This window comes from Lissotriton helveticus, chromosome 12 (genome assembly GCF_964261635.1).
Source record: "Lissotriton helveticus chromosome 12, aLisHel1.1, whole genome shotgun sequence".
NCBI lineage: Eukaryota > Metazoa > Chordata > Amphibia > Caudata > Salamandridae > Lissotriton > Lissotriton helveticus.
The window spans coordinates 547,913,666-547,938,269 of record NC_136073.1 but is presented as its reverse complement, the minus strand read 5'-3'; the positions used below and the strand labels follow the sequence as shown (position 1 = coordinate 547,938,269).

The 24,604-nt window shown below is 43.8% G+C and overlaps 1 protein-coding gene across 8 annotated transcripts in view; it reads right to left on the bottom strand.

The window, feature by feature from the left end:
- The window catches only part of TERB1 (telomere repeat binding bouquet formation protein 1), a 1,077,176-nt gene that overhangs the window by 76,411 nt on the left and 976,161 nt on the right, over positions 1-24,604 (bottom strand). For 7 of the 8 annotated variants that reach the window (XM_078669239.1, XM_078669238.1, XM_078669242.1 and 4 more), the window contains one exon: positions 17,123-17,293. The exons of the other annotated variant lie outside the window; for it this stretch is intronic. In XM_078669239.1, the coding sequence (XP_078525365.1) occupies positions 17,123-17,293 (171 nt within the window). The remainder of the gene's footprint in view (positions 1-17,122; positions 17,294-24,604) is intronic. 8 annotated transcript variants of the gene reach the window in all.

The window sequence follows — 24,604 nt, the reverse complement described above, 5'->3', positions numbered from 1 at the left end:
TTGTCCGGTTATAATCAATAATATCCATACAACGGCATAATAATCATATCCATATTCAGTCGTAGCACATGCTGTCACATTAAGCAAGGCTACTTCCCCGGCCCCCTAGAAAGCACAACGAGTTCTCTAAACAAATCCAAACCTCCAGCAACCTGGGAAATCCCCCTTGCTTTGTTTTGGTTTCATCCTAGAACTCCAGTAAAGCACTGTAAGAACGGCCAGTTCTTAGTGACATCTTTATTGACGTCTTATGTCCAGCCTTACGTCAAACCCGGCACCTTACAGGTATAAATATACCAACGTTGCATTAAGCAAACACACGGTGGTTGTTTTGGGAGCAGCTATCTACTTGCCCGAGAGCCCAGCTGATGCGAGAGCCCACGGACGCTGCCCCTCCCTTTTGACGCACTGAGAGAGACGCTGTCTTTTCTCCTGCCGAGAAATCCAGCTCCGGTGTTTCCAGATACCTTTACGGGTTACTGGGATATCGAGTACTGAGAGAGAGATACCAGACCTCCTGCTTTCTAATACCCAGGTACGGAGCTGACTAAACACTTAAAGAGAATTCTTGAGTTAGATTCTTGGCAAAACAAACTTAACTTAATCTGCTAATTACTTACTCCTTCCCACGTATTAGGCTTAGGTCAGGTACACAGGGGTAGGCGTATTTAGAAGCACCAGTTGAGTACGTTAGTCAATGTATATATGTATATATATTCCATCTATTTTGAAGTATCTTATGGCTAAGAAACCATTTCAATGCTTTTACAGTATTATTTTATAATCCTCCTTTTACTGTACGCACTTTACTTTACTATGAGTATTGTAATCGTGGCAATTCATTTCTCTTGTATGAGGAAGAAGACTGCTCAATAAATTACACCTTTTATTGAAAACGCCCGTCTCTCTTTTCTCTGCACTCTGGTGAAACTAAGTATGGACATTTGACTGAGTGAAATAGCTGTCTATTGTTTTCACACGACTCTAGAGATACACTCTTATTCTGAGGGAGCAAAGTTGTCATGTTATATGGTTGTCAGAAGCTAATCACTTCTTGTCTATCCAGGGAGGTTAAACTCCACCTCGTTTATTCGAGAAAGTTTCTAGTGACCTCTGAGCTAGCTGGCAAAAACTTAAGTCTAATATAGTCAGTAGAGACCTAGTCGACCTCAGTCCTACGTCTACACTGTTGAAGATATTATTCCAATGCGCAGAGCCTATTGGGAATATAGGAACTACACTACAACAAAAGGAAAAGATTACAACGGTATTAATTGCAACACATTTAGATTTTGGAATGGAAACATTTTCATTGGGAAAATCAAAGGACTTGGTCTGCCTTTGCAAATGAACCGTTTGAAATTTCAATTTTAAATGCACACATTACGGAGTAATAGTCCACCAAACCTTGTATCAGGGGTGCCTGGGGTATATCCAGCAAGACAAAGTGTGTGTGTGTGTTGGGGAGGGGGGGTTGAACCCATGGTCTTCTGCTATCTCCACCTTTGCTTATGGCCTGCTGACAGGCGCGAGCATAGCCCGGGCCTCTGAGGGGAGACTGCTGAGCGCCGCCCGGGCTGCAGGGACTTGCGCTCCGCTCCCAGAGGCGGGAGCTGCAGACAGAACCTGTCATCGAAAGAGTGCCTTTCCCTGCTGCGCACTCCATTCCCTCTTAACCCCTTTGGACCGCTGTCTGTACATCTCTGCGGTTCCCTCCCTGAATCATTGCGTCAGCGCAAACATTTCTGTGTGTCAAGAAGCGTCCCAACGGTGCAAGCTGATAAGTTTGGTGCTAAACACATTGGATGAATAAAGCCTGTGCCTTTTAATTCTAGACCACCGCATCAAATGCATTCACGCTCTTCCCTTCCATAATGATGATGACACACCTGGGTCACTGAGGCACAAACACTGTTGCAAGTGTGATAAATGTGATATCTACTGTTTCACAACATGGCGAGTTATTCGACATAATCAATGCAGGCAGAGTAATGTCGAGAGGGAGGGTGGTGCCCCACGTTCACTGTTGTGACGCTGGCAATTGTATAAATGCTATATTACACTAAAAACATCAGAGTGTTTATTTCTTAGCCATGTAATATGACCATCTGAAAGAGACACGTTAGTGATAGATTCCTTACCTTAGAATATCCCCAGGCATCAGACTGGATCCGGAATTTTTTTCGTCAGCAGTACCCCTACCCGTCGAAAGGTGGCGTCAGCGGCTCCGCATCCGTCGCTGGCGTCGTATGCGCCGAGATGACGTCACGGAGACTACTTAGGCGCCACCCATGCGCACTGACGTCAGTTCTTTCTTTTTCCGCGCCAGCAATCGCAGATCCGGTTAGAGCACATACCCTAGACACTTTTCGACTGACTTTTTAAGTCCTTTGTCTCCACTTTTTTGAGTCTTTGACTCCTGGTGCCACATAGGGATGCCTGGGTTTAAATCCTGTGGGGCCTATCGCTGTACGATGTCGGTGGCCGACCCCCATGGCGTCTGTTCCTACTGTCTGAAGCACATCCATGACTCCCAGTCATGTTCCGACTGGCTGGCCATGGCTCCGAAGGCCTTACGGGAGTGGTCCCGTAAGCTGCTGGAGGCCCGGCAGTCGTCTCAGCGCCGTTCGAGATCCAGGGGTCGATCAAGGGACCGACCGTGGAGCCATCATCATCGCTCCTCGGGGTTGAAGACTTCACACTCAGAATCGGGTAAGAGACATCATAAAAAGAAGTCAAAGAAGCACTTACGCTCTCCGACGTCCCCCCGTCGGTCTCTGGACGTGGACGAGAGGGCCGGGGGTACCTCCCCTACGGCTCCGTTAGAGCCTGTGAGTCCCGCGGCCTACCCACCTTAATCGGGTCCGTCAGCGACTCCGATCCAGGTGCAAGATTGTCTTGCAGCCATGGACTGCCTTTTCAGGCCTCGGGCTCCCGGCGTCGTGCCTTCGGTCCCGCGGTCCCACCTGAGAGCCCTTCATTGCCACCGGCGGCGCCGGTCCGGCAAGGTCCCCCGCTGGTGGCTCCGGCACTACAGGGTCTGCCGCCGCGGCTCCGGCCTCGCCGCCTCCCACGGCTCCGTTTCCGGCGCAGCAATGGGGTCCGTTTGAACCACCTCCACCCTTGCCCGGGTTTCCGGACAATTTTGCTCCAGGTTGGTACCCTAACTGGAATATGGTGCCGGATCGGCGCCCACCGTTACAGTTCCCGGCACCATTGAACCATTTATATTCCCCCGTCCCTCCCTCGATACCGCAGCCTGTGCCAAGGGCAGTGGAGGAGGGGGTCGACTGGGAGGGGTCTGAGGACCCTCTTGCACGGCAGTGCGAGTCGGAACAGGAGTGGGCAGAAGAGTCCGAAAATGCAGGTGGCCTTGACCTCTCCTCTGAGCCTGGTTTCCTTTCTCCTTCTGCTGTAGCCATGGAGGAGGGCGCCACATACACTGTGGTGCTCCGTAGAGCAGCTGAGGCCCGTGACCTGCCTACGGTAACTCTAAAAACTAACCTCCTCACTGAAGTCCTACAGCCGGTGGCATGGAGCCTCAGCTACTGTTCAATGAGGCGTTAACGAATGAGTTAATGGGCACCTGGTCTAGGCCAGCCACGGGGGTCCCTGCGGATAGGAACGTGGCCAGGCGTCATCGCCCAGCCCCGGGTGACCCTGCCTTTTCAACGACCCACCCAACTCCGGAGAGCCTGGTCATCCAATCTTCCACCTCCCAAAGCGCATTCCCTACCACCCTGCTGGATAAGGATTCTAAGAAGCTGAAACAGTTTGGCAAGAAACTGTTTTCCTCTGCCAGCTTAGGGCTGCGGTCGATGAACACTACATGCCTCTTGAGCTGCTACTCTCAAGCTGTGTGGGACTCGGTTGCGCAGACGCTGCCTCAGTGTCCAGAGGAAGTTCGGGAAGTGCTTTCTCAAGCTGTGACTGAGGGGAAAGATGCAGCAAAGTTCGCCATCCGATGTGGACTGAACACCGCGGACTCTTTGGGTAGGGCGATTTCCACCACAGTGGCCCTCCGTCGCCACGCCTGGTTGTGGTCCACGGGGTTTTTTAGGGGATGTTCAGAGTTCCCTTATGGACATGCCTTTTGATGGTATCCGCCTGTTTGGCGATAAGGCAGATAGTGCACTGCAGCTTTTTAAGGACTCCCGGGCTACGGCCAAGTCCTTGGGTCTCTCCACCACGCACCCGGCCACGTCTGCTTTTCGTTCCTTTCGTGGCCACGGAAGGGGCGCCCCGGCACGTTCATTCAGCCAAAAGCCTGGACAGAACCAACCTCAGCGCAGACGTGGTTCCTGCTGCAGCGGGACAGGGGGCCAGCGTGTGCGTCAGTCTACTTCCGCTCCCGCAGCATCCGCCTCTAAACTTTCCTAGTCCGAGCTTTGGGGTGCACCCCACGGTGGTGGGCGACAGGATTCGCCATCACCTCCTCCACTGGCGTTCTGTCACTTCGGACAGGTGGGTGCTGCAAATAGTCCGAAGGGGCTACTCCTTCTCCTTCAAGTCTGCCCCTCACCCAGCCATGCCACCTCAGTTCCACCGCATGTCGGGGGATCACTTTGCGCATGTCGGGGGATCACTTTGCACTTCTCCAACAGGAAGTCACGTCCCTCTTGGGCAAGGGGGACATCGAGCGCATTCCTGGGCCAGAAGTAGGATATGGTTGTTATTCCCACTACTTTCTGGCCACCAAGAAGGAGAAAGGGGGCCTGCTCCCCATCTTGGACCTCAGGAACGTCAACCGCTTCCTTCGGAAGGAGTAGTTCAAGATGTTGACTGGCTCATGTCTTGGCTGCCCTCGACCCTGGAGACTGGATGGTAGCGTTGGACTTGCAGGACGCATATTTTCATATCCCTGTCCTGCCGGCCCACCAGCGTTACCTGCGGTTCACGGTAGGCCACAAGCACTTTCAATTTGCTGTACTCCCCTTTGGCCTTACCAGTGCCCCTCGGGTGTTCACGAAAGTGTTGGCGGTGGTCGCAGCTCATCTGCACAGATCAGGGGTTCCAGTCTTCCCCTATCTCCACTGGGCATGGGTGGCGATAAAGAGGGGGGTTATTGTGTCCTCTGCGGAGCTATGGAGCTGTCCCCTGTAAATGTGAGGAGCTCCATCGGTCCTTCTTTTCCTTCTCTTTTGGCCACATGTTTCCTGCCTTCATAAAAAAATGCAAGTATCAGAATGAAAGAAAGTTAACTGAGCTGGGTGAGAGATGATGCCTTCTGATTTTGTACTTAAACGAGCGCGTTTGTGCGTATATTTTATGTAGCGCTAAAGCCAGTCGTGCAAATGCAGTGAGGCGCTAAGTGGTCTCTGTAAATTCATCGGTGTCAAAATCTGACCTCACTTTCTCAATCCCCTCATCTGCACAGAGTGCCCTCCTGAAAAACTGTTGTGGTCTAGTGCAGTTTGCCAAAGTCCTAAAGTGCTACTCTGATGCCCTCGCCGCACTACAAGATTCTGAAGCTGTTGTATCTCTGTTTTCCGAAACAGAAAGCAAAGCATCTCTGTGATGATTACTTCAGCTAGGCTTTTTCCAGGGATTGGAGGCTGAAGCAGCCGTTTAACCACGACACGGGTTAAATTGACGCATTGGAAGATGTATTAAAAATGTATGTGTACTGGTATACTGTTTGAAGCTTTACTGGTGGTGCCTGTATGCAGACCTGGTTTGGCTTCTGGAGAAAGAATTCTGAAGAGGTAACACACAGCCTTGCGCCTTGGCGACTTGACTACTGTCACAGGACAATCATAACTCTGCGATGCCCGTGCAAGAGATACATTTGTACGACATTGCTTTTTGCTAGCGCTGTAATCTACTATCATGCGAAATATCCTTGAACCTAACTAAATAGGTCTGCTGCGATGGCAATGCTAGATTTAATGTACAGGCCACGTTTTTCAGATTCGACCCTTATTGAATCACTAAGTGGCGTTCACCAGTTGTAATACTGATTACTGTGCAATGGCTTTTCATAAATGCTAATAAAAACATGTTTGAAGAAAAGAAAATTATGTGTGCGCGTGGTAAACAGATGACATTCCCTGTTCAAACCACACACACAGATTTCTTCAATCGGAGGAGCTCAGTTCACCACAGCTATGGAACAAATGCTTAAGCCGCCCATCACAGAACCAGTTCTAATTTAAACTTTTGCACTTGTCCAACGTGCGTGATCCTGGACAAATCAATTTATCCCGAAAAATCCCTGATCTCCAAACACTGAGAAAGCAGGAGACAGGCAGGACTGGAGACAGCCAATCCGACTGCATCAAGCACAATATATAGTCATCCAGACGTCTCACTAGCCATTTGGCACATTTCTTTTTCTGAAAATGGTTCTCTGATCTCCGGGAAAAGACGTATTGGACACTGCTGTAACAGGCCGCACGGAAACAATCAAATAAAAGAAAGAAACACGAAACATGGTAAAAAAAAAAAAGAGCGGCACAGAGGCATTCAGGAAGACAACGCAGCTGAGATGGGCAAATAATTACATGCTCAATAATGTTGTAGTTCTAAAAATAGTAATGATATGCCTTCTGTTATTCGAATATTGCGATACTGTTGCAGGTAATCTCGATCACGATTCTACTATCAATACAACCTTTTTATATAGCGCTTCTGCCAAAGTTACACGCTTTGTGGATTTGCGGACTTGTTGCTCAAAGAGTTTTATCTTAAACTAGCAGCCCGTCCCAACGTTGTCCGGGTATGAAATAGAATGTGTGTAATGTGTGTATTTGGCAAGGGCAATTTATTTTAAAATCTCGCGGTAGACAACATTTTTTTGTTTCATAAGAGTAGGGACGGAGAAGTCCCAGCTGCAGCCCTGGTTGATGTTAGAAGGCGCATGTAATTGGTGTAGTGATCCGCCGCCTGAGCCTGGCTACAGCCCTGGTTGATGTTAGCAGGCGCGTGTAATGTCGTTGAATGAGAGAGTTATCAACCGCGGGTAAATCCGTTTAATGAGAGAGTTGAGTGACAGCGAGTAGGAGAGGCTGCAGTAATTGTCTCCGCAGACACGCCCATTTGCTTGTTCCCCCGCTTGAGGCCCAGATGCAGGCCTGTTTGATGTTAGCAGGCGCGTGTTCCCCCGCTTGAGGCCCAGATGCAGCCCTTGTTGATGTTATCAGGCACGTGTATTTAGTGTACTGATCCGCTGCCTGAGCCCGGCTAGAGCCCTGGTTGATGGTAGCAGGCGCATGTAATTTCGTTGAATGAGAGAGTTCAGTAACAGCGTGCAGGAGAGGCTGCAGTAACGTTTCTTACCAGGCCTCCAGGTGAACGCGTTTATCACGCCCCCAGCACACGGCCACAGCAGACGATCTTCTGATTAATGTACGACCCACATGGCATGAGGGCGGAACGTAGCACACGCCCCCAGTGTGCCCCTTGATGCGGCGCAATTGCGTTCACATGGCATGATGGTCGGACACACGCCCCCAGCGTTTCTCACGCCCGAGCGTGTCACGTCCCCAGCGTGCCCCTTGATGCTGCGCAGCAACGTAATTGGCGCTTGTATGTACGACTCACATGGCATGAAGGGCGGACACACGCCCCCAGCGTTTGTCACGCCCCAAGCACAAGCCCACAGCCCACGATGTGATGGCCGTACCACACGCCACCAGCGTTAGTCACGCCCCCAGGCCACGCCCACAGCACAACACAGACACGCCCACAAAGGACTACTTTGCTGGCACGGTTCTTTTACCTTTTAAATGTATAAAGGAGTTGGCCTAAAGGCTAAGGCGCTCGACCTCAGACCTGGGGATCTGGGTTCGAGTCTTGGTAACGACGCCAATAATCCTGTGATTCTGGGTAAATCACATAATCTCCCCGTGCCTAACAAAAATTAATGTGTGTCCTCATGTAAAGTAACTGGTGCTATGTAAAGCGCTCTGATACCTGATTCAGTTCGGGTCAAGTTCGCGCTATATAAAACTCTGCAAAAAAAAAATATATATATATTCTCCTATTTCCACCACAAGGAAACTCCAGATTACTCAAAATGCAGCTGCTCGCCTCCTTCTAGGCTTGAGCCGGCGAGAATCTGGCATAGAAGCTTTGAAGAAACTGCACTGGTTGCCCATTAAGGCCAGAGTTTTGTTCAAATCTATGTGCATTATGCACAAGGCCATGTGGAAGACCGCTCCATCCATGATCTGTTCTCTGGCGACCCCTTATCTCCCCCATAGATCCCTGAGATATAGTTCAGCTTTCTTAGCCACTGTAAACAGAACCAAACGGGCCAGATGGGGCGGGCGATCCTTCTCCTGGAATGCTGCCAAGGCTTGGAACTCCCTGCCTGATACCCTTCGCGGTGAATCTAACCTGTTGAAGTTTCGGAAAGACTTGAAAACGCTCCTCTTCATCTAACTTGGCTCTCTGGCCCTCTCTTGATTCAGACAATACAGCGCTACGAGGCCTCCGGGTTGTTTGCGCTTAACAAAACACTATTAATAATAATATGGTGGCCGTCTGCATAGCCTATGTCTTTCTGCTGCAACTGCCCTTTCCATCGCTGTATTGGGTGTTGTGATTGGTGCTGTGGTTACTGAGATTACCCGCCTCAAAGGTTTGGGCTCTCTCTTTATAATATTAGTATGGATATGGGGTGCGTTAGACAGAGCCTTAAAAACAATGGAAACTTTAGATCTGAAAATGTATGGCTGAGATGCGTGCACATATTCTTCACACACGCACTGTTAACGAGTCTGCCCCGCTGAACTGGCTGCTCCGGAGGCGAGTTTCTGGCAAAGTGAAAGCGACCACAAGCAGGCAAATGTAAACAAGCGCACGCTGCAACGCTAATTAAAAACAGATGGCCCCTGCGCGCGCCGCTGCTCGCTCCCGCAAGGTGGATGCCACCACAAGCATGAGTGCTTGAAAAGGGCAGACCGATTCCTAAAGGTCCTCTCCTGGAGCAGCGCTTGTGCGCTGTACTAGGCTCGACCTAAAAAGGACCAGGTCCAAACCTTCCTTCCCTGGCAGTTATGCACGGTGGAAGATTGTTAACTCAGTTCAGACCCTTCCCTGTGAAAATCTGAAGTAATTATTTTTATGGCCTTGTATTTCTATAACCCCCTATCCTGAACATGTCAGACCTTATTCACCGTTTTAGGTCTCTTCCTGCACCCCGTCACCACCTACAGAGGTCAGAATGCTATGTGATCATTCAGCACTTCAGCTGACATTCTGCAGGACCTGTCATTTTTGACGAGAGCCAGTGCCAAGACGTACTCAGCCAGGTCCTTAGTGAGTACCTAATGCAATAATCACTGGACTATGTATGGAATCCTGTTGAACCTTCAACATACAATAGATTGTTCTAAGCCATTTACCAAAGTACTCTAGTTCTCTCTACAAAAAACATGTTTAAGTCTGTTCATTGTATTACATATTGTGCTTTATAATTACAGCTTTGATTCACTAAGTGACAATCCTCACTGAAAGTATACAATGTAAAGTGCGGTGCACAAACATGTTCATCTACAGTCATCCTTACTTTATGAACTGAGCCTCCAATATCAGTGGGTTTTCTGAGTGGATGCAGGATCCTGCATATTTGTCTGTATGTAGCATACTGTAGGCTCAGAAACCGGTCCTTGCCTGTAGTGATCTTTGTGTGTACTTGGATGGCTGAATATGTCCATAAATGAATATATTTTGTGTATTTCATATGTCTTTTAGGAGCTCCCCATATTGTGTATTTGCTAAGGCCCTAGGCCACATATTTATACATTTACAGTAATTGATGCATTTACTTCTATAATTGTGCAACAATGTGTTATGTAGTTTGCCGAATTTCAAGAAATTTGATTATTGTCTCAGTGAAGATGGTAGCGAGTTCCACATACAAGGACCAAGGAAAAGCGGGGTCCCTCCCACCCACAGGAGCTGTTATGTAGGTACCACAAGTGTATGGGAAGAAAACTATTGCAAATGTTTAGCCAGGAAACATCTGACTATATTTTTTGTTAGAAATTGTGGTAATAGGCCATACATTGCCTGTTGCATTATGCAAGTGGTCTTACATTGGATCTGCTTGCTAATAGATAGCCAGTGAAGCTGGTCTCTGTAGGAGTAACGTTGATTACATTTTAATAAGTTTAATATAGTCTGAAAATAGCTTTTTGTAGAGTTGTAAACAGTTAATGCACTTTTTTAAAGAAGGATAAGGAACAGTAAGTTATCGAACTCCAACTAAGGTAGAACTAAAGCATTGGCCAGTCACCCCCATATGGAAACAATACAAATGGAAAAATATGTCTTAGCTTCTGAGGCTCAAGAACACAGGATTTGATGACAGCAGAAATGTGCACATCCATAGAAAGCAGTGTCCAAAGGAATTCCTAAGTTGCGTGCTGCGTTAATTTAGGCGGCATGGAGTGGTGAGACAAAACCCTAGTAAGGAAAGCTACAAGGAGTTATTCCCAGTGTTAATTTTATTTTAAATTAGAAGGACTTTTTTTGGGTTAGGTTCTTTAAAGTTATGTCGCATCCAGTCGTTGGTGGGTCCTAGAACTAATGATACGACTGTGGAAATGTTATTTGTCGAATTATTTGGGGGCCAGCAGACCTACTGTGTGTCGTCATCTTAGTGGTAAGGCATTATATTAGGCTGACCCAGAATGACAGCCAAAGGATCAAGATACAAGTTGAATAAAATAGGTGAAATCATGGACACTTGAGGAAGGTCATTTGATATGGGCTTTTGTTCTAATTAAAAATAACCTAATTGTATAATTTGAGAATAATTAGGGGAAATTAGATCAGTCGTCCTGGACGTTCCCTATAGAAAAGCACACTAGAAATATTATACAGATAAAGCTGTTTATGGTGTTAAAGGGGGTGGTGAGGTCCAGCAGAATCAGGACTCAACCATCACCCTGTACAACAATCTTTCTCCAATCATCAACAGCTGAAGTTACAATAAGTGCTAAACCTCTGTTGGTTCTAAATCCTGCTTAAGTGCCCTGAAAGCAGTACCTGCTTTCAACAAATTCCTAGGGCCCGATTCACAGAATGAACTTAAGACTCAATCCTAAACTTACTACTATTTTGGTATTCACGGAATGCACTTACTACTTTTGGCATTCACAGAATGCACTTACTACTTTTGGTATTCACAGAATGAACTTACTACTTTTGGTATTCACGGAAGTTAGGATTTTGTCTTACGTTTGTCTTAAGACAGACTTAAGACAGACTTAAGACAGGCTTAAGACAGACTTAAGTTAGGATTTTGTCTTAAGTCCGTCTTAAGTCTGTCTTAAGTCTGTCCTAAGTTTGTCTTAAGTTTGTCTTAAGTCTGTCTTAAGTCTGTCTTAAGACAAACTTAAGACAAAATCCTAACTTCTGTGAATACCAAAAGTAGTAAATTCATTCTGTGAATGCCAAAAGTCGTAAGTGCATTCTGTGAATACCAAAATAGTAGTAAGTTTAGGATTGAGTCTTAAGTTCATTCTGTGAATCGGGCCCACAGAGTTGTGAGAAATGTTTCATTGAGTTTACCCACAAATGGTAATAAATAGGCCTTAAGTTTAAAATATTTTGGGTAAAACATGATTTTCTTCAAGAGAGGACAAACAACAGCATGTTTGAATGGTTCAGGAGATGGAAAGAGCCCTTCCTGAGTGATGGATAAAGAATGTCAGTAAAGTATGGAGCAAGATGTGTTCTCAACTTTTACAAATGGAGCTGAAGAAAGCATCAAAAGGATGCCCTGAAGGCGTGCTGTTTCACATTCGTGTCTCAGTCATCTGCTGAGGTAAGCTTAAAGGAATTTAATGTATTTGAGTTTGAAAGGAAGGTTATGTGAGAAAGCGGGGCTGTAAAAGTTAAAGGTAATATATGGCAGCTGAAGGGTATGAATAATTGTTTTAACTATCTATATCATCTCTGACTTTTTCTGTGAAGTACTTAGCTAAATTATCAGTTCAGGACCGAGAGGATGGATTTTATTACACATAGCTGAAGGATTGTCAAAGGAGAGAATTATTTTAAATAACTTTCTAGTAGAATGACTCGCAGATGAAATATTACTGGATGAGCAAAGCTTCTTTGATTGACTAATTAAAAAAATATTTTTGTGAAATGTATTGCTGCTCACGGTGGCATTTGATCTCACTGAAAAACGTGCGTGATTTCTTCCACTGATGTTCCAACTTTCCCAGATTTGTTTTTCCCCCTAACTTTAGCTTTGGGGTAAATGACTTACTCTGTGCAAAATTGTAGAATTAATCATTACTCTGTTGTCCAACTTGGTCCATTGTTTATAGAAGGAACAATAAGACTGACATTAAGTTGCCTAATTCAGTGAGATTTCTGTCAGACCGCATCCTGCTAATGGAGAGTCCTTTGGCTTTGATAGCCTAGTGGAGTCTGTACAGGACAAAATTAAGAAGTGATCTGACAATCATGCTTCTTTGATTGTGTCAATGAGCAAATAATAGCCCTTAGCAGTGTATCTTCAAAATATTTGTAAATCAATGAATGTAATCAGAAATACAGAGCATGGTCCATATTCAGCATATGTGTGTGCTTGGTAAATATGATAAACATGATAAACCTAGGTCATATAGTAAAGACTACCATTCAGTGGCATTAATGCAGTATTCCTTTTTATTGTATATGTAGAAGTACATGGAAACGTGCTTAATGATCACACATGTGTGAGGTTCAAACAGAACCAGATTTACAAATGAAGGCAATAGACCATAGAGTCTCAAGTAACTGGTACATAATTGATTAATCATAACGTGGTATGCTTTCAACAAATCAGAACTTTTTTCATTTCTCTCCATTTGCCAGTTATGTTGATGACGTTTTGACCCAAACTTATTTAAAGGGTCATCTTCAGGACAATGGATTATTGAGGAGAAGCAGAAATTTGCGAATGGCAGAAAACTGAAAACATGTTAGAGACAGACCAATTTCATGGCTTCATGGCTTGAGAGCATGGCCATAAAAATGTAATGTATTTACTTAAAGAAGGACCTCATGGTTCCCTTATACTGAACCATCAAAAAGGACTGAACAGTTAACTGTCAAACAGTGCTGAGAAAAGGGTGACATTCCAGAGCAAATGTTCAATAAACATACTTATCAAAAACAGTGAATAATTTGAATCATGCTTCACCATTCAATTGGAAAAATTGTAAAAATAGTGAATAATGTTAAAATAAGCTTGAAATAATTAATATATTGGACCAAAATCGAATCAAAGAAAAGACTTATTTGAACCTGAGGTAACTTGATGTAAAAGAGGAAAGCGGTCATGCAGGAATTCACAGATACAATCTAGGAGACAAAACTGTTCATAAGAAAAATATGTGCAAAATAGTAACGATTGTATTAAAAGATACAAGTATGGAAACCTCTTAAAGGCAGGAAAATTCGCCTAAATGCCATTGGCACTCGATGACAGAAGAAGGGATTGTGACTCTGTGGCCCTGCAGAGTTCAGTGTTTGCCTCCAATTGATGAGCAAGGAAGCACGTGTGAAGCCTTGGACCTAGAAGTATGGCCATAGCGTGATGTCGGTTTACATTCTACAAAGTTGTCAGTGGGTTTGAAAAGGCGTACCAGCCTAGAGAGCAATCAAAAAATTCAATTTAAGGTGCACAGTTGTGAAGCAAGAATTTTCTTTAAAGAATTGTTTTCTTAAGGAAATATACAAAATTGGAAAAAACAGTAAAATTGGAGGCTACTTTAAAAATCAGTTGTACCTGGATGGCACATGGATTGTAATCCAATTCAAAGTAAGAATATAATGCAGAAGTCACAATGCTATATTTGTGGTGCAGAGCAAGAATAAATTACATACATACAATTTAAAATAATTCACGATATTACTTTAAAAGAAAAAAACACTGATAATCGAACTGTACATAATGCACTGTGTGAACATAATTTTTGATCATAACATCGATGGCCAAGAAGAAAATCAGTCAAGAAAAGATAATGCTACTACACTCTTTCATAGTGTTGGGGCCTCAGTTAAAATATGCTGCATTCCGTTATCTATTTACAGTCTGCTTTGCTAAGCAATATTTGCAGGTCACCGCCTCTCAAGGGTTTTTTAACCTCCACAATGCCGTTTTATTTTCTTTGGCAGTGGCTTTGGTACATAACGGTATACACCCGTTACAACGGATCTTTTACTCCGCAGACCCATTACAACGCGACCATTACTCCGCATACCATTACAACGCATTGCGCTGGGGGGCGCTCTAGGATAGGGAATAAGTATAATTTACTATCCAACACCTTCCCTAGGGTCCACGGGGACTGGAGTTAGAATAGTAAATTATACTTACCACTATCCAGCGCCCCAAGGCGCTATGCGTTGTAACGGTATGCGGAATAAAAGTCGCGTTGTAATGGTCTGCGGAGTAAAAGTATGCGTTATAACGTCATACATCCGTACATAACGTGTCAACAATGGGGCTGTTGTGACCTTGTATCTTATTCTGCTACAGTGTTGGCATAGTCTGTTTTTTATCTTTTGCTTTGTTTGACACTTATATTGAGTTACAATATGAAAAATAGTTGTGGGTGAATTTCACATTTTTGTGAGATTCCATCTTGTCTTGTCGGTGAATGAACAGAACAATTCCCAAATCTGATAAATACGTTGATTGGTTTACAAATACTTTGAAGATACACCCCTAGGGACCATTGTTTGCTTATTGACCATATTCTGGATGGTTATTGTGCTTCTCCTGTTGATATAATAGTCTGTGATTGTTTTGTACTCAACGATAACTGATGTGGAGAATATGAGGTCTAATTGATGACCTACTTCATGAGTACATCCATTCACTTTTAGCAAAAGATCAAAAGAAATCATGAACAATAGCAAATTTTGAACGGTAGAGTCTGTTGAGCTTCCTCCCCAGAAATTGAAACTCTACGAGACTTAGGAGGGGGAATCGAAATTGGGCTTTTAGAATACTTTCAACTAACCAGGCGTAGAACCCACTTATAACTCTGGTGAAGGGGGCAGTATGGGAAAATACAGCCAACACTCACTTTAGCTCTAAATGTTTGTATATCAGGCAATTGTAAGCAAGCTAAGACTGAAACTTCAAGATTCCCTTTATAAATAATAGCTATTCTTGGTTCGTAAGTCTACAGAGCTGAGCAGTTAAGAAAGAAAATATTCCCTTGGCAGATGAGTAATTTTAATAGAAGAGATTCAAGCCTCCAAACTATCAAGACAATCAAATTTGACGCCTCCAGCACCAGCAGTCTAAAATGGGATTCAGGGGAAGCGCATAGAGGGTACATGCAAGTAACTTGGTCTTGGAAATCAGAAGGGATGCTCATGAGCCCAACAGGTTCACTAGGCTTCAGATTTGCAACACTTTTAGCATTATGAAAACAGCAATGGTGTTCTCACACGTTTAGAACGGATTCTGCTCGGCATAAATTTACACTGTGTTTTAGACCTACCACTAAACAGTCATATTGCTTTCTTCAACGAAAATAAAATCACTGCTTTTAGGCCTAATTTTCACATACAAAAAACGCAACAAAGATCCAGAACCCTTCAAACTAGGCCTTGGTGAAATTTAAATTACGCTCCTGTAGTTGAAGTAATGTCAGGTATTTCATGTTACGCTAGTTATGTGAAATTCCCCAAATTATACCATTACACCATTTTTCATAATTATATGCCATTTGCAGTAACATTTTAACATTACATGCCGTTTCTCATAAAAGTGTACTAAAAAAGGAATGCAAATGGCTGCTGTAAGTGGTGCTTTTGCTTTTTTTGCACTATTTTTTCGCATAAAATGCATTCTTACCACAAAAAGTGGGGCAAAAACACATTTTACACTAAAATATAGCGCACTGTGAAGGATTTGTATTTTGTGTAATTAAAAGTAATTTCACTTAATTTTGATTAATCTTTCCGTAATCATGCAAAAGCAAATTACACAACTTTCCCACACCCCTAATTCAGACAATACAGTAGCTGCCCAGAAGATCCAGATCAGGATCAAGGATTTGCATAATGTAATCACCATCATACCCTATCATCATACATTGCCAATAAATTCTTACCTTGCCCCACAACATGCACAATTGGGGCAAGATTGACTGAGATTTTGCATCAGGGTTGTGTCACGTTTTGGCCCAGCCCTCACGCACAATCTATTTTCGGATTTACAATGCTGCAAAAATATTGAGTTGTGTGACTTTGTTTTAAAAACAAAGGTAACGCAAACTGTCACCTAGTGCTGCCTTATGTACTTTACATAAGTAGGAGTTACGTGGGTGGTGCATGGGAATTTCCGTGCATCCACCTATATATTTTGACACAAACCCATATTTAGAAATTGTTGTAAACATAGGTTTGCACCAAAATGCTAAGCATACCTTAGGTTGGCGTGATTAAGACAAATATCTCTTCCTGCACAAAAACTATCCTGACCACAATGCAGGAACCCTTGCAACAAGACACAAAGGTGCCTGCCCTGCTCCTGTGCAGCTAGAAGTTTACCAGAGCTAGGAGAGAGCAGAATTGCGCCATATCTTCATCAATATGGAGCACTTCTGCTCTCTCCCTTTCATGCAACGTACAAACTTCCCATGCTGCGCTGCGTGAAATCTCAATAAGTCTATGCTTTTATTCTTTAAAGCCCAACCTGTCCTCTGCTTTTGTTTTTATAGTAACTCAATGACAAATGGCTCTGATCCTTAACAACATTAGAACAGAATTAAGCAATCTTAAGAAGCCTTTAAAATCCCATCTGTTATGGCAGTCACTTCCAACATGGTGCTAAGTACATCAGCTCAAAAAGACAAATGAGTTTGTAGTGTGCACTGCATACCTAATAATTCATGTACTCATTCATTTATTTAAAGTCTGAGTATCAACAGTTCCTGCCTACTGTGACGGGGTCTGAGAATGAGAGGGACAGTTATCAATTATTATATAAAAATATAAATCTACATTAAAAAAACAATATTCACTTATTTTCACCATATAGCGGTTCCATATTTGACATTATAACGATCTAAAAATAGTGCAGAGAAATAAAAACCGGTTTCTAAATCATTGTACTTCTAAATTCACACTTAGTAAAAGTCACTCAAATTACTTTTGTAAGCCGCAGAGCTATCATTCTCGTAAGTGATTGATTTTCTGAGTTCTCTTTTATAGCTTTCTTCAGCTTCCAGGATGACTTTGTGACGGTCACATTGGTATGGGCAACGCTGCAAAATCTTGCAAATATTTCTGCTATTCAGGTAGGTCCCTAGTGGTCTACATCCTGTAAAGAAACCGATGGCATAAAAGTAAACTGATGAAACATTTTTACACATAGAGTTCACACTTTGCAATGTGCTTTGCTAATATGTTTGAAAGCTACAGTGTCTAGTTCTTACATCGGGCTCTACTGATAAAGAGATTAGAGCAGGCTAATCTCATTTAACCTGATAGAATAGTAACGTTTCTGAATGAAAAACAACACCAATAGCAGAATGATATGCAATATGCAGGCTGCACAACAGTCCAATGTAGAAAGGTAGTTTTACTGCACGGATGCACTGTGCATTTTCAGCCGTGTTCATGCGAAGGTTAAAACACACACATACATGCCCCACACATACACATATAAATGAGATGATGTGCCTAATTGATACATATAAAGAACAACCGGAAAAATTACTCGTGAAAACCTCATTAGCAACTATTACCCACACAGCATGGCTGGTAAGACAAGCAGCTAACACACGAAACTAGTTACTTACCTGTACACTATAGTTCTCCAGTATTATCTTTCATAGATTCACATACTTGTATCTTCCCCGTCGTCATGGTGGGAGTCTCACGGTAACAGAATGACCAAAGCAGTACCATAGAGAAGAAAAAACTGCATAGAAAGCCCCATAGGGAGTGAATTATTTGGTAACCAGACCTCCTTATTGTTTTTTCCAAAACTCAGCCAATCAGCAGTAAGCCCTGACATCGCACTCCCCAGCAGAGCTCTCCTACCTCAGATTTCCGGCCCCAAGTGAGAGACATGGATATACTCAGAGGTATAAGGTTCTACCTGAGAAACGGGGAGGTGGGCGGGCGCATGTGAATCTATGAAAGATAATACTGGAGAACTATAGTGTACAGGTAAGTAACTAGTTTCTTCTCCAGTATTTAATCTTTCATAGATTCACATGCATGTATCAGAATAGCAAGTAGTACCAAAAAGAAATTAGCGTTTCCAGGATAGAACCCTAAGATTCTGGTTCTGCTCCTAAACATTGTGATGCCATAACCATTAGACACCATCCACAATAAATGAATAATCTCTGTAAAGCTTGAAGATTAGAACATATTTCACATATAACAACCCTAAGTTAATGCATATTTATGTATGTATACACATTTTCATACTGAAATGAATAATTGAATAGAAAAAATACCTTATTGAAAAAGAAGCCGAAGGACGGCTTGCCCCACTGCCGTGTCCTTTTTCCACACAGTATCTAGACAGTAGTGTCTAGTATAGGAGTGGATGCTCTTCCAGGTCGCTGCTCTGCAGATGTCTGGCAGTGACACTCCTGCAAACAAGGCCGTTGAGGTTGCCATCTTTCTAGTGGAATGCGCTTGTACTTTAGAGCGCAGTGGTTTTCCGGCCTTTTCATGACATTTGACAATAGCAGAAGTAATCCATCTTGAAATACTTGATCTGGATAAAGACAGTCCTTTTCTCTGTCCCTCAAAAGCTATGAACAGCTGTTTTGATTTTCTGAAAGGTTTTGTCCTGTCAATATAGAATTTTAAACATCTTTTGATGTCTAGTGAGTGTAACGCCCTCTCTGCTTCTGTTGTTAGATTTCCAAAGAAAGTAGGTAATATTACCGGTTCGTTAAGATGAATTATTGAAGGGACCTTAGGTATGAATTTAGGGTTTGTCCTTAATATCACCTTGTCCTGACGAAACTGAAGAAAGGGTTCGGCTATTGAAAATGCTTGTATTTCGCGAACTCTCCTCGCAGATGTAAGGGCCAAAAGCAATGCTGTCTTCCATGATATGAATTGCAGGTCCGCTTAATGTATTGGTTCGAATGGTGGCTTCATAAGTTGGGACAGTACTGTATTGAGATGCCAAGGGATCGGAGGGCGCTGGATCGGAGGGAACACCCTGAAAAGCCCTTTGAGAAATTCCTTGATCACTCTATGCGACCAGAGCGAAGGCTGATATGGTGCTCTCCTATATCTCGAAATTGCTGCCAAGTGTACCTTCAAAGAGGCATGTGAAAGACCTGCTTTCAACAAGGAAAGAAGATATGGCAAGATTTGTTCCGGGGAAACTGTAAGAGGATGTAGCGCCTGAGATGCGCACCATTGACAGAACCTTTTCCATTTTGCCACATATGTTTTATTTGTGGAGAGTGCTCGAGATTGGGATAATATGTCCCTGCAATCTTGAGGAATGTTCAGAGATTGGAACTCATGCTCGTGAGGTTCCATGCTGATAAGTTCAGCTATGTCAAATTTGGGTGGAGAATTTGTCCTTTGTTTATGGAGATCAGGTCCTGAGTTATTGGGAACTGCATCCTTTTGAACGCTTAAAGTTGGAGAAGCTCCGAGAACCATGCTTGTCTCGGCCAAGCTGGAGCTATCAAAATCACACGATATGGCTCCGACCTCATTTTGCGGAGTACTCTTGAAATCAAGGGGAATGGAGGAAACGCGTAGGCGAACATTCCCGTCCATTTCAAATGCAGCGCATTTCCCAAAGATCCCTCCTGTGGATATCTGCTTGCGAACTGTTCGTTCTTAGAGTTGTCCTGGGTTGCGAACAAATCTAATGTTGGCGTGCCCCACCGCTGAAATACTCTTTGTAGCTGTGCATTGTTTATTTCCCACTCGTGAGACACACTGGCTGTTCTGCTCAGGACATCTGCCCTTGTGTTGTGTATTCCCTGAATGTGTTGAACCTGTATGGGAATGTTGTGACGTATTAGCCATTTCCAAATCTTTTGAGCCTGAGACGAGAGTAGTTTCGATCTTGTCCCTCCCTGTTTCAAAAGATAGAACTTGTACTGTCTGTTTGAATCATCACGGTAGAGCCACAAATTCTGGGAAGAAAAGCCTTTAGCCCCAGAAATATCGCTTTCAGTTCTAACACGCCCTACCGACCTCAACTTGATACTTGCCCAATAACCCAGGAACTTAATCCTTCCATAAACTTACCCATCTATCGCTGTCCATCCTCATCCATCATCCCCCCTACTCGTCAATCTACTATCCCAGTTCTCCTAGGAACAAACAGACCTCCCCCTCTCCCAAGATCCCCTAGACCTCCACAACAATTGAGACCTATCCCCCCGTCCCACAACCCGACGACCTGACCCCTCTCCCCTCAATTGCATGTTGATCAACTGCCGATCCGCCTCTTGCCACGCCACTGAGATTGCAGAAACTATTCTCAGTGAAAACATTTACATCACATTCCTAACTGAAACCTGGCTCACCGCCCACTCCACTCCTATCCTCGACTTGCTTATTCCCTCAGGTTATTCTATCATCAAGAAAGATAGAATCGAACAAACAGCAGGAGGCCTTGCACTAATTTTTAAATCTGAACTTAACATCTCTCCTGTCCATTTGCAAGACCCTTCATCCTTTGAATACCTTTGCGCAGATCTCTTCATTCACGACTCCCCCACCATTCGGCTGCATACTATCTACCACCCCCCTGGAAATTGTTCCTCCTTTACTGAAGAGATGTCTGATTTTATTATCCAGGGTTCTCTCTCTCACTCTAAGAATCTCTTCCTTGGTGACTACAACATCCACTGGAACAAAAAGGACGACCCTGCTGTCATCCTATTTAAAGATGCCATGGACATCACCAACATGACCCAACTCTGCTATTCCCCCACTCATAACAAAATGTTCCACTCTCGATGCTATCATAACTAGCAACGATTTGGCCTCCCTCTCTAATATTCTTCCTGTAGACTGGTCTGATCACTACCTAATCCTCTTCACCATGAACAGCTCCATCAACCGTCCCTCCACCATTAACACCTAAGAAACCTACACAAAACCTTCACCTTATTCCTCCTGGTAAACTGGAATCCACAATTAAAACCTGCTTACTTATCCCCCCTCTCGATGACAGCACCAATGACTTAACCAACCATTATAATAACTCTATTCTTGAAGCCCTTGATCTCATTGCTCCAATTAAACTCAAACAACAAAAAAACAACCCTCCCAAGTCTTGGTTCAATTATGAACACAATAATGAAAGACGGTCCCTCAGACAATCTGAATGTGTTTGGAGGAATCATCTCACCGCTGGTAATCTGGTTCTCCTAAGAACTGCTAGAGCCCAATACAAAAAACACATCTTCAACGAAAAAGCCTCCTTTCTCCGGTCACAACTCGACCAGGCAAAAAACCGACCCGGAGAACTCTTTAACATTGTTAAAAAACAAACCTCCACCGGCCCTCCTAAAATATTAGCCTCTATTGACAAATGCGAAGAAATTGCCAGCTTCTTTTCAAATAAAGTCAATAAGATCGAACTATCTTTCTCCTCCCTCGCCCTCTTATTACAACCTCCCCTCATCCAACACATCCTCCCTAACACTCCCTATTCACTCTCGTCCACTCTTTCCTCACCTCCAGATCCATCTCTAACCCTCCCCGCTCTCGCTCAACCAGACCCCATTCCTAATAGCTTCATAACTAAAAACAATGCTTCATGGAGCGAATTTTGTCCAGTCTCAGAGTCCTCGATCATCAAGATCATTACCAAACTCAAACCTTCCTCCCATTCCAAAGATCCTCTTCCCCTCTTCCCGCCCACATGGTCCAAGATCTCAAATTTACCATCGCCCCCATATGGACTAATATCATCAACTACTCCCTGTCCACTGGTTGTGTCCCGGCCTCCCTCCAGCTTGGTCAAATCTCCCCACTCTTGAAAAACACCTCTGCCGACCCTAATGACCGTAACAACCTACACCCTATCTCTAACCTTCCCTTCCTCTCTAAAGCCCTGGAAAAACGTGTCCTATCACAATTAGAGAACCATATCCTCGCCTTCAACCTCCTTGATGTTTTCCAATCAGGATTTAGAAAAGGATGTAGTACTGAAACTGCTATGTTAAATATTACAGATGACATTCATCGCTCCCTTGACAAAGGTGAATCCTCACTTCTAATCCTCCTCGACCTCTCGTCGGCATTTGATACTGTCCACCATCCCACCCTTCTCAACACTCTCAAAGATCGTTTTGGTTTGGAAGGCACCGTATACAAATGGTTCTCCTCATTCCTTCTAAACAGATCTCAGCAAATCAAGCTTAGCCACTTCCTCTCTAAACCCCAACCTGTCTCTCTCGGTGTCCCTCAAGGATCCATCCTATCCCCAACCCTTTTCAATCTTTTCATGGAACCACGCACCCTCATTCTCAAACAAGCTAAAATAAATTACCACCCCTATGCCGACGACACCCAATTATACTACAAGATCAAATCCCACAAAGACATTCTTCACCTCAACGACACCTTGTCAAAGTTCAAGCCTGGTTCCATCTCAACCATCTCAAACTGAACCCAAAAAAAACGAAACCATCCTTTTCACCCCCAAAAGCAATACCCTTCCCATCCAACTCTGGGTCGAGGATATTACAGCTCTAAATTGCTCCCTCTCCATTTGTAACTCTGTTAAATCCCTAGGCACCAGCATCGACCAGAATCTCAATCTCACCCCCCACATTAAAAATGCAGCCAAAGGTGCTCTTTTCACCCTTCAACACCTCAAGAAAATTAAACCTTTTATTCCAGCTGATGATTTCAAAATCGTTGTCCAATCACTTGTCTTTTCCAGGATTGACTATGGTAACACCACACTTTCCGGCACCCCTAAAACCCACCTTGCACCGATTAAATATGTTCTCAATCTAGCGGCTTGACTTATCTCTGACTGTAAAAGATTTGACCACATATCCCCCGTCCTCAAAAATCTCAATTGGCTCCCAGTTGAAGGAAGATCCACTTACAAGATTGCTTGCATCACTCACAAAGCTCTTCACCAAAACACCTCCTCCTACCTTGCAATCAAACTAAAAAAAGCAGGTTGCTCCAGGTCCCTGAGGAGCAGTAACTCCCTTCTTTTAATCCCACCCAGACTAAAATGTCAAAAGACCCAATCCCGTGCATTCTCTGGTAATGCTCCTACCATCTGGAACACTCTCCCCAAAAACCTTCGCTGCAACCCCTCCAACTCTCTTTTCAAAAAAGAACTCAAAGTACTTCTTCTCAACAAATATTGGGGTATCTAATTTTACCAATTCTGACCTTGTCCACTCTCCTCTCTTTTCCTAGCTCATTTAATGCAATACTATATCCCTTGTTGACATTTTCACATACTGTTAATTTTATTCTATTTTGTCTTCTCAACTTGTAAATTACTCTGAATGCAATATTTTATTCCCTTGTGAATTTTCTGCATTTTGTAACTCCACTGTAACATGTTTACCTCCCTTGTAAAGCGCTCTGATACCCTTGGGTCCGCAGCGCTATATAAAACCTTTGAAATAAAATAAATAAATAAATAAATAATTGTGCTTCCTGCTCGGACCAGTGGCCCTGGATCTCTACTTCCTGAAGATGCGCCCCCCATCCTTGCAGCGAAGCGTCCAATGTCATTACATAACTGTGATATTGAGGTTCGAAAGCAAGACCTTGTACTATGTTCTCTCGTAGCTTCCACCATGACAGAGCCTTCCTCATTTGAGGAGATATGATGATCCGATACTCGAATGATCCCTGAGATTGAAACCACTGTTCGTCGAGCAGTTCCTGTAAAGGCCTCATCCGAAGAAGGCAGTTTGGAACCAGTGGGATACAGGAAGACATCATTCCCAACAAGGATTTGTATATTCTTACTGAAGTGCACTTTTTTGACTAAAGTGCTGAAGCCAGACTTAAAATTTTTTGAATCCGCTCCTCCGACGGATATGCTTTTGCTTCCTTTGTGCAAAGCAAGGCCCCTAGAAACTGAAGCGATTGAGAAGGCACTATTGATGATTTCTCTAGATTGAGTTGCAGACCCAGGCGTTGAAAGAGATCCATGCAGCATTTTAGGGAAATCTGGACTTTTCTGTAAGATGGACCTTTTATAAGCCAATTGTCCAGATATGGGAACATTTGATGCCCCTGCAATCTTAGGTGAGCTGCGACTGGAGCCATACATTTTGTAAAGACCCTTGGTGCCGATTTTAGACCGAAGGGCAACAACTTGAACTGAAAGTGGCGTCCCTCCACTACAAAACGCAGATACTTTCTGTGTTTCAGATTAATCAAAATATGGAAATAAGCAACCATAAGATCTATGATGCCATGAAACCTTTTTGTCTTAGAGAATCTCCTGCAGTGAAAGCATACGGAAGGGAATGTTCTTGATGTACTGGTTCAGATCCCTTAGGTAAAATACCTGCATCCATTTTGAAGTTGGTTTCTTTTTTATTAGAAAGAAATGAGAGTAAAATCCTTTTCCTCTCTGCCGAAAAGGAACTTCCTCTATAGCCCCCTTCTGTATAAGCGATAGAACTTCCGC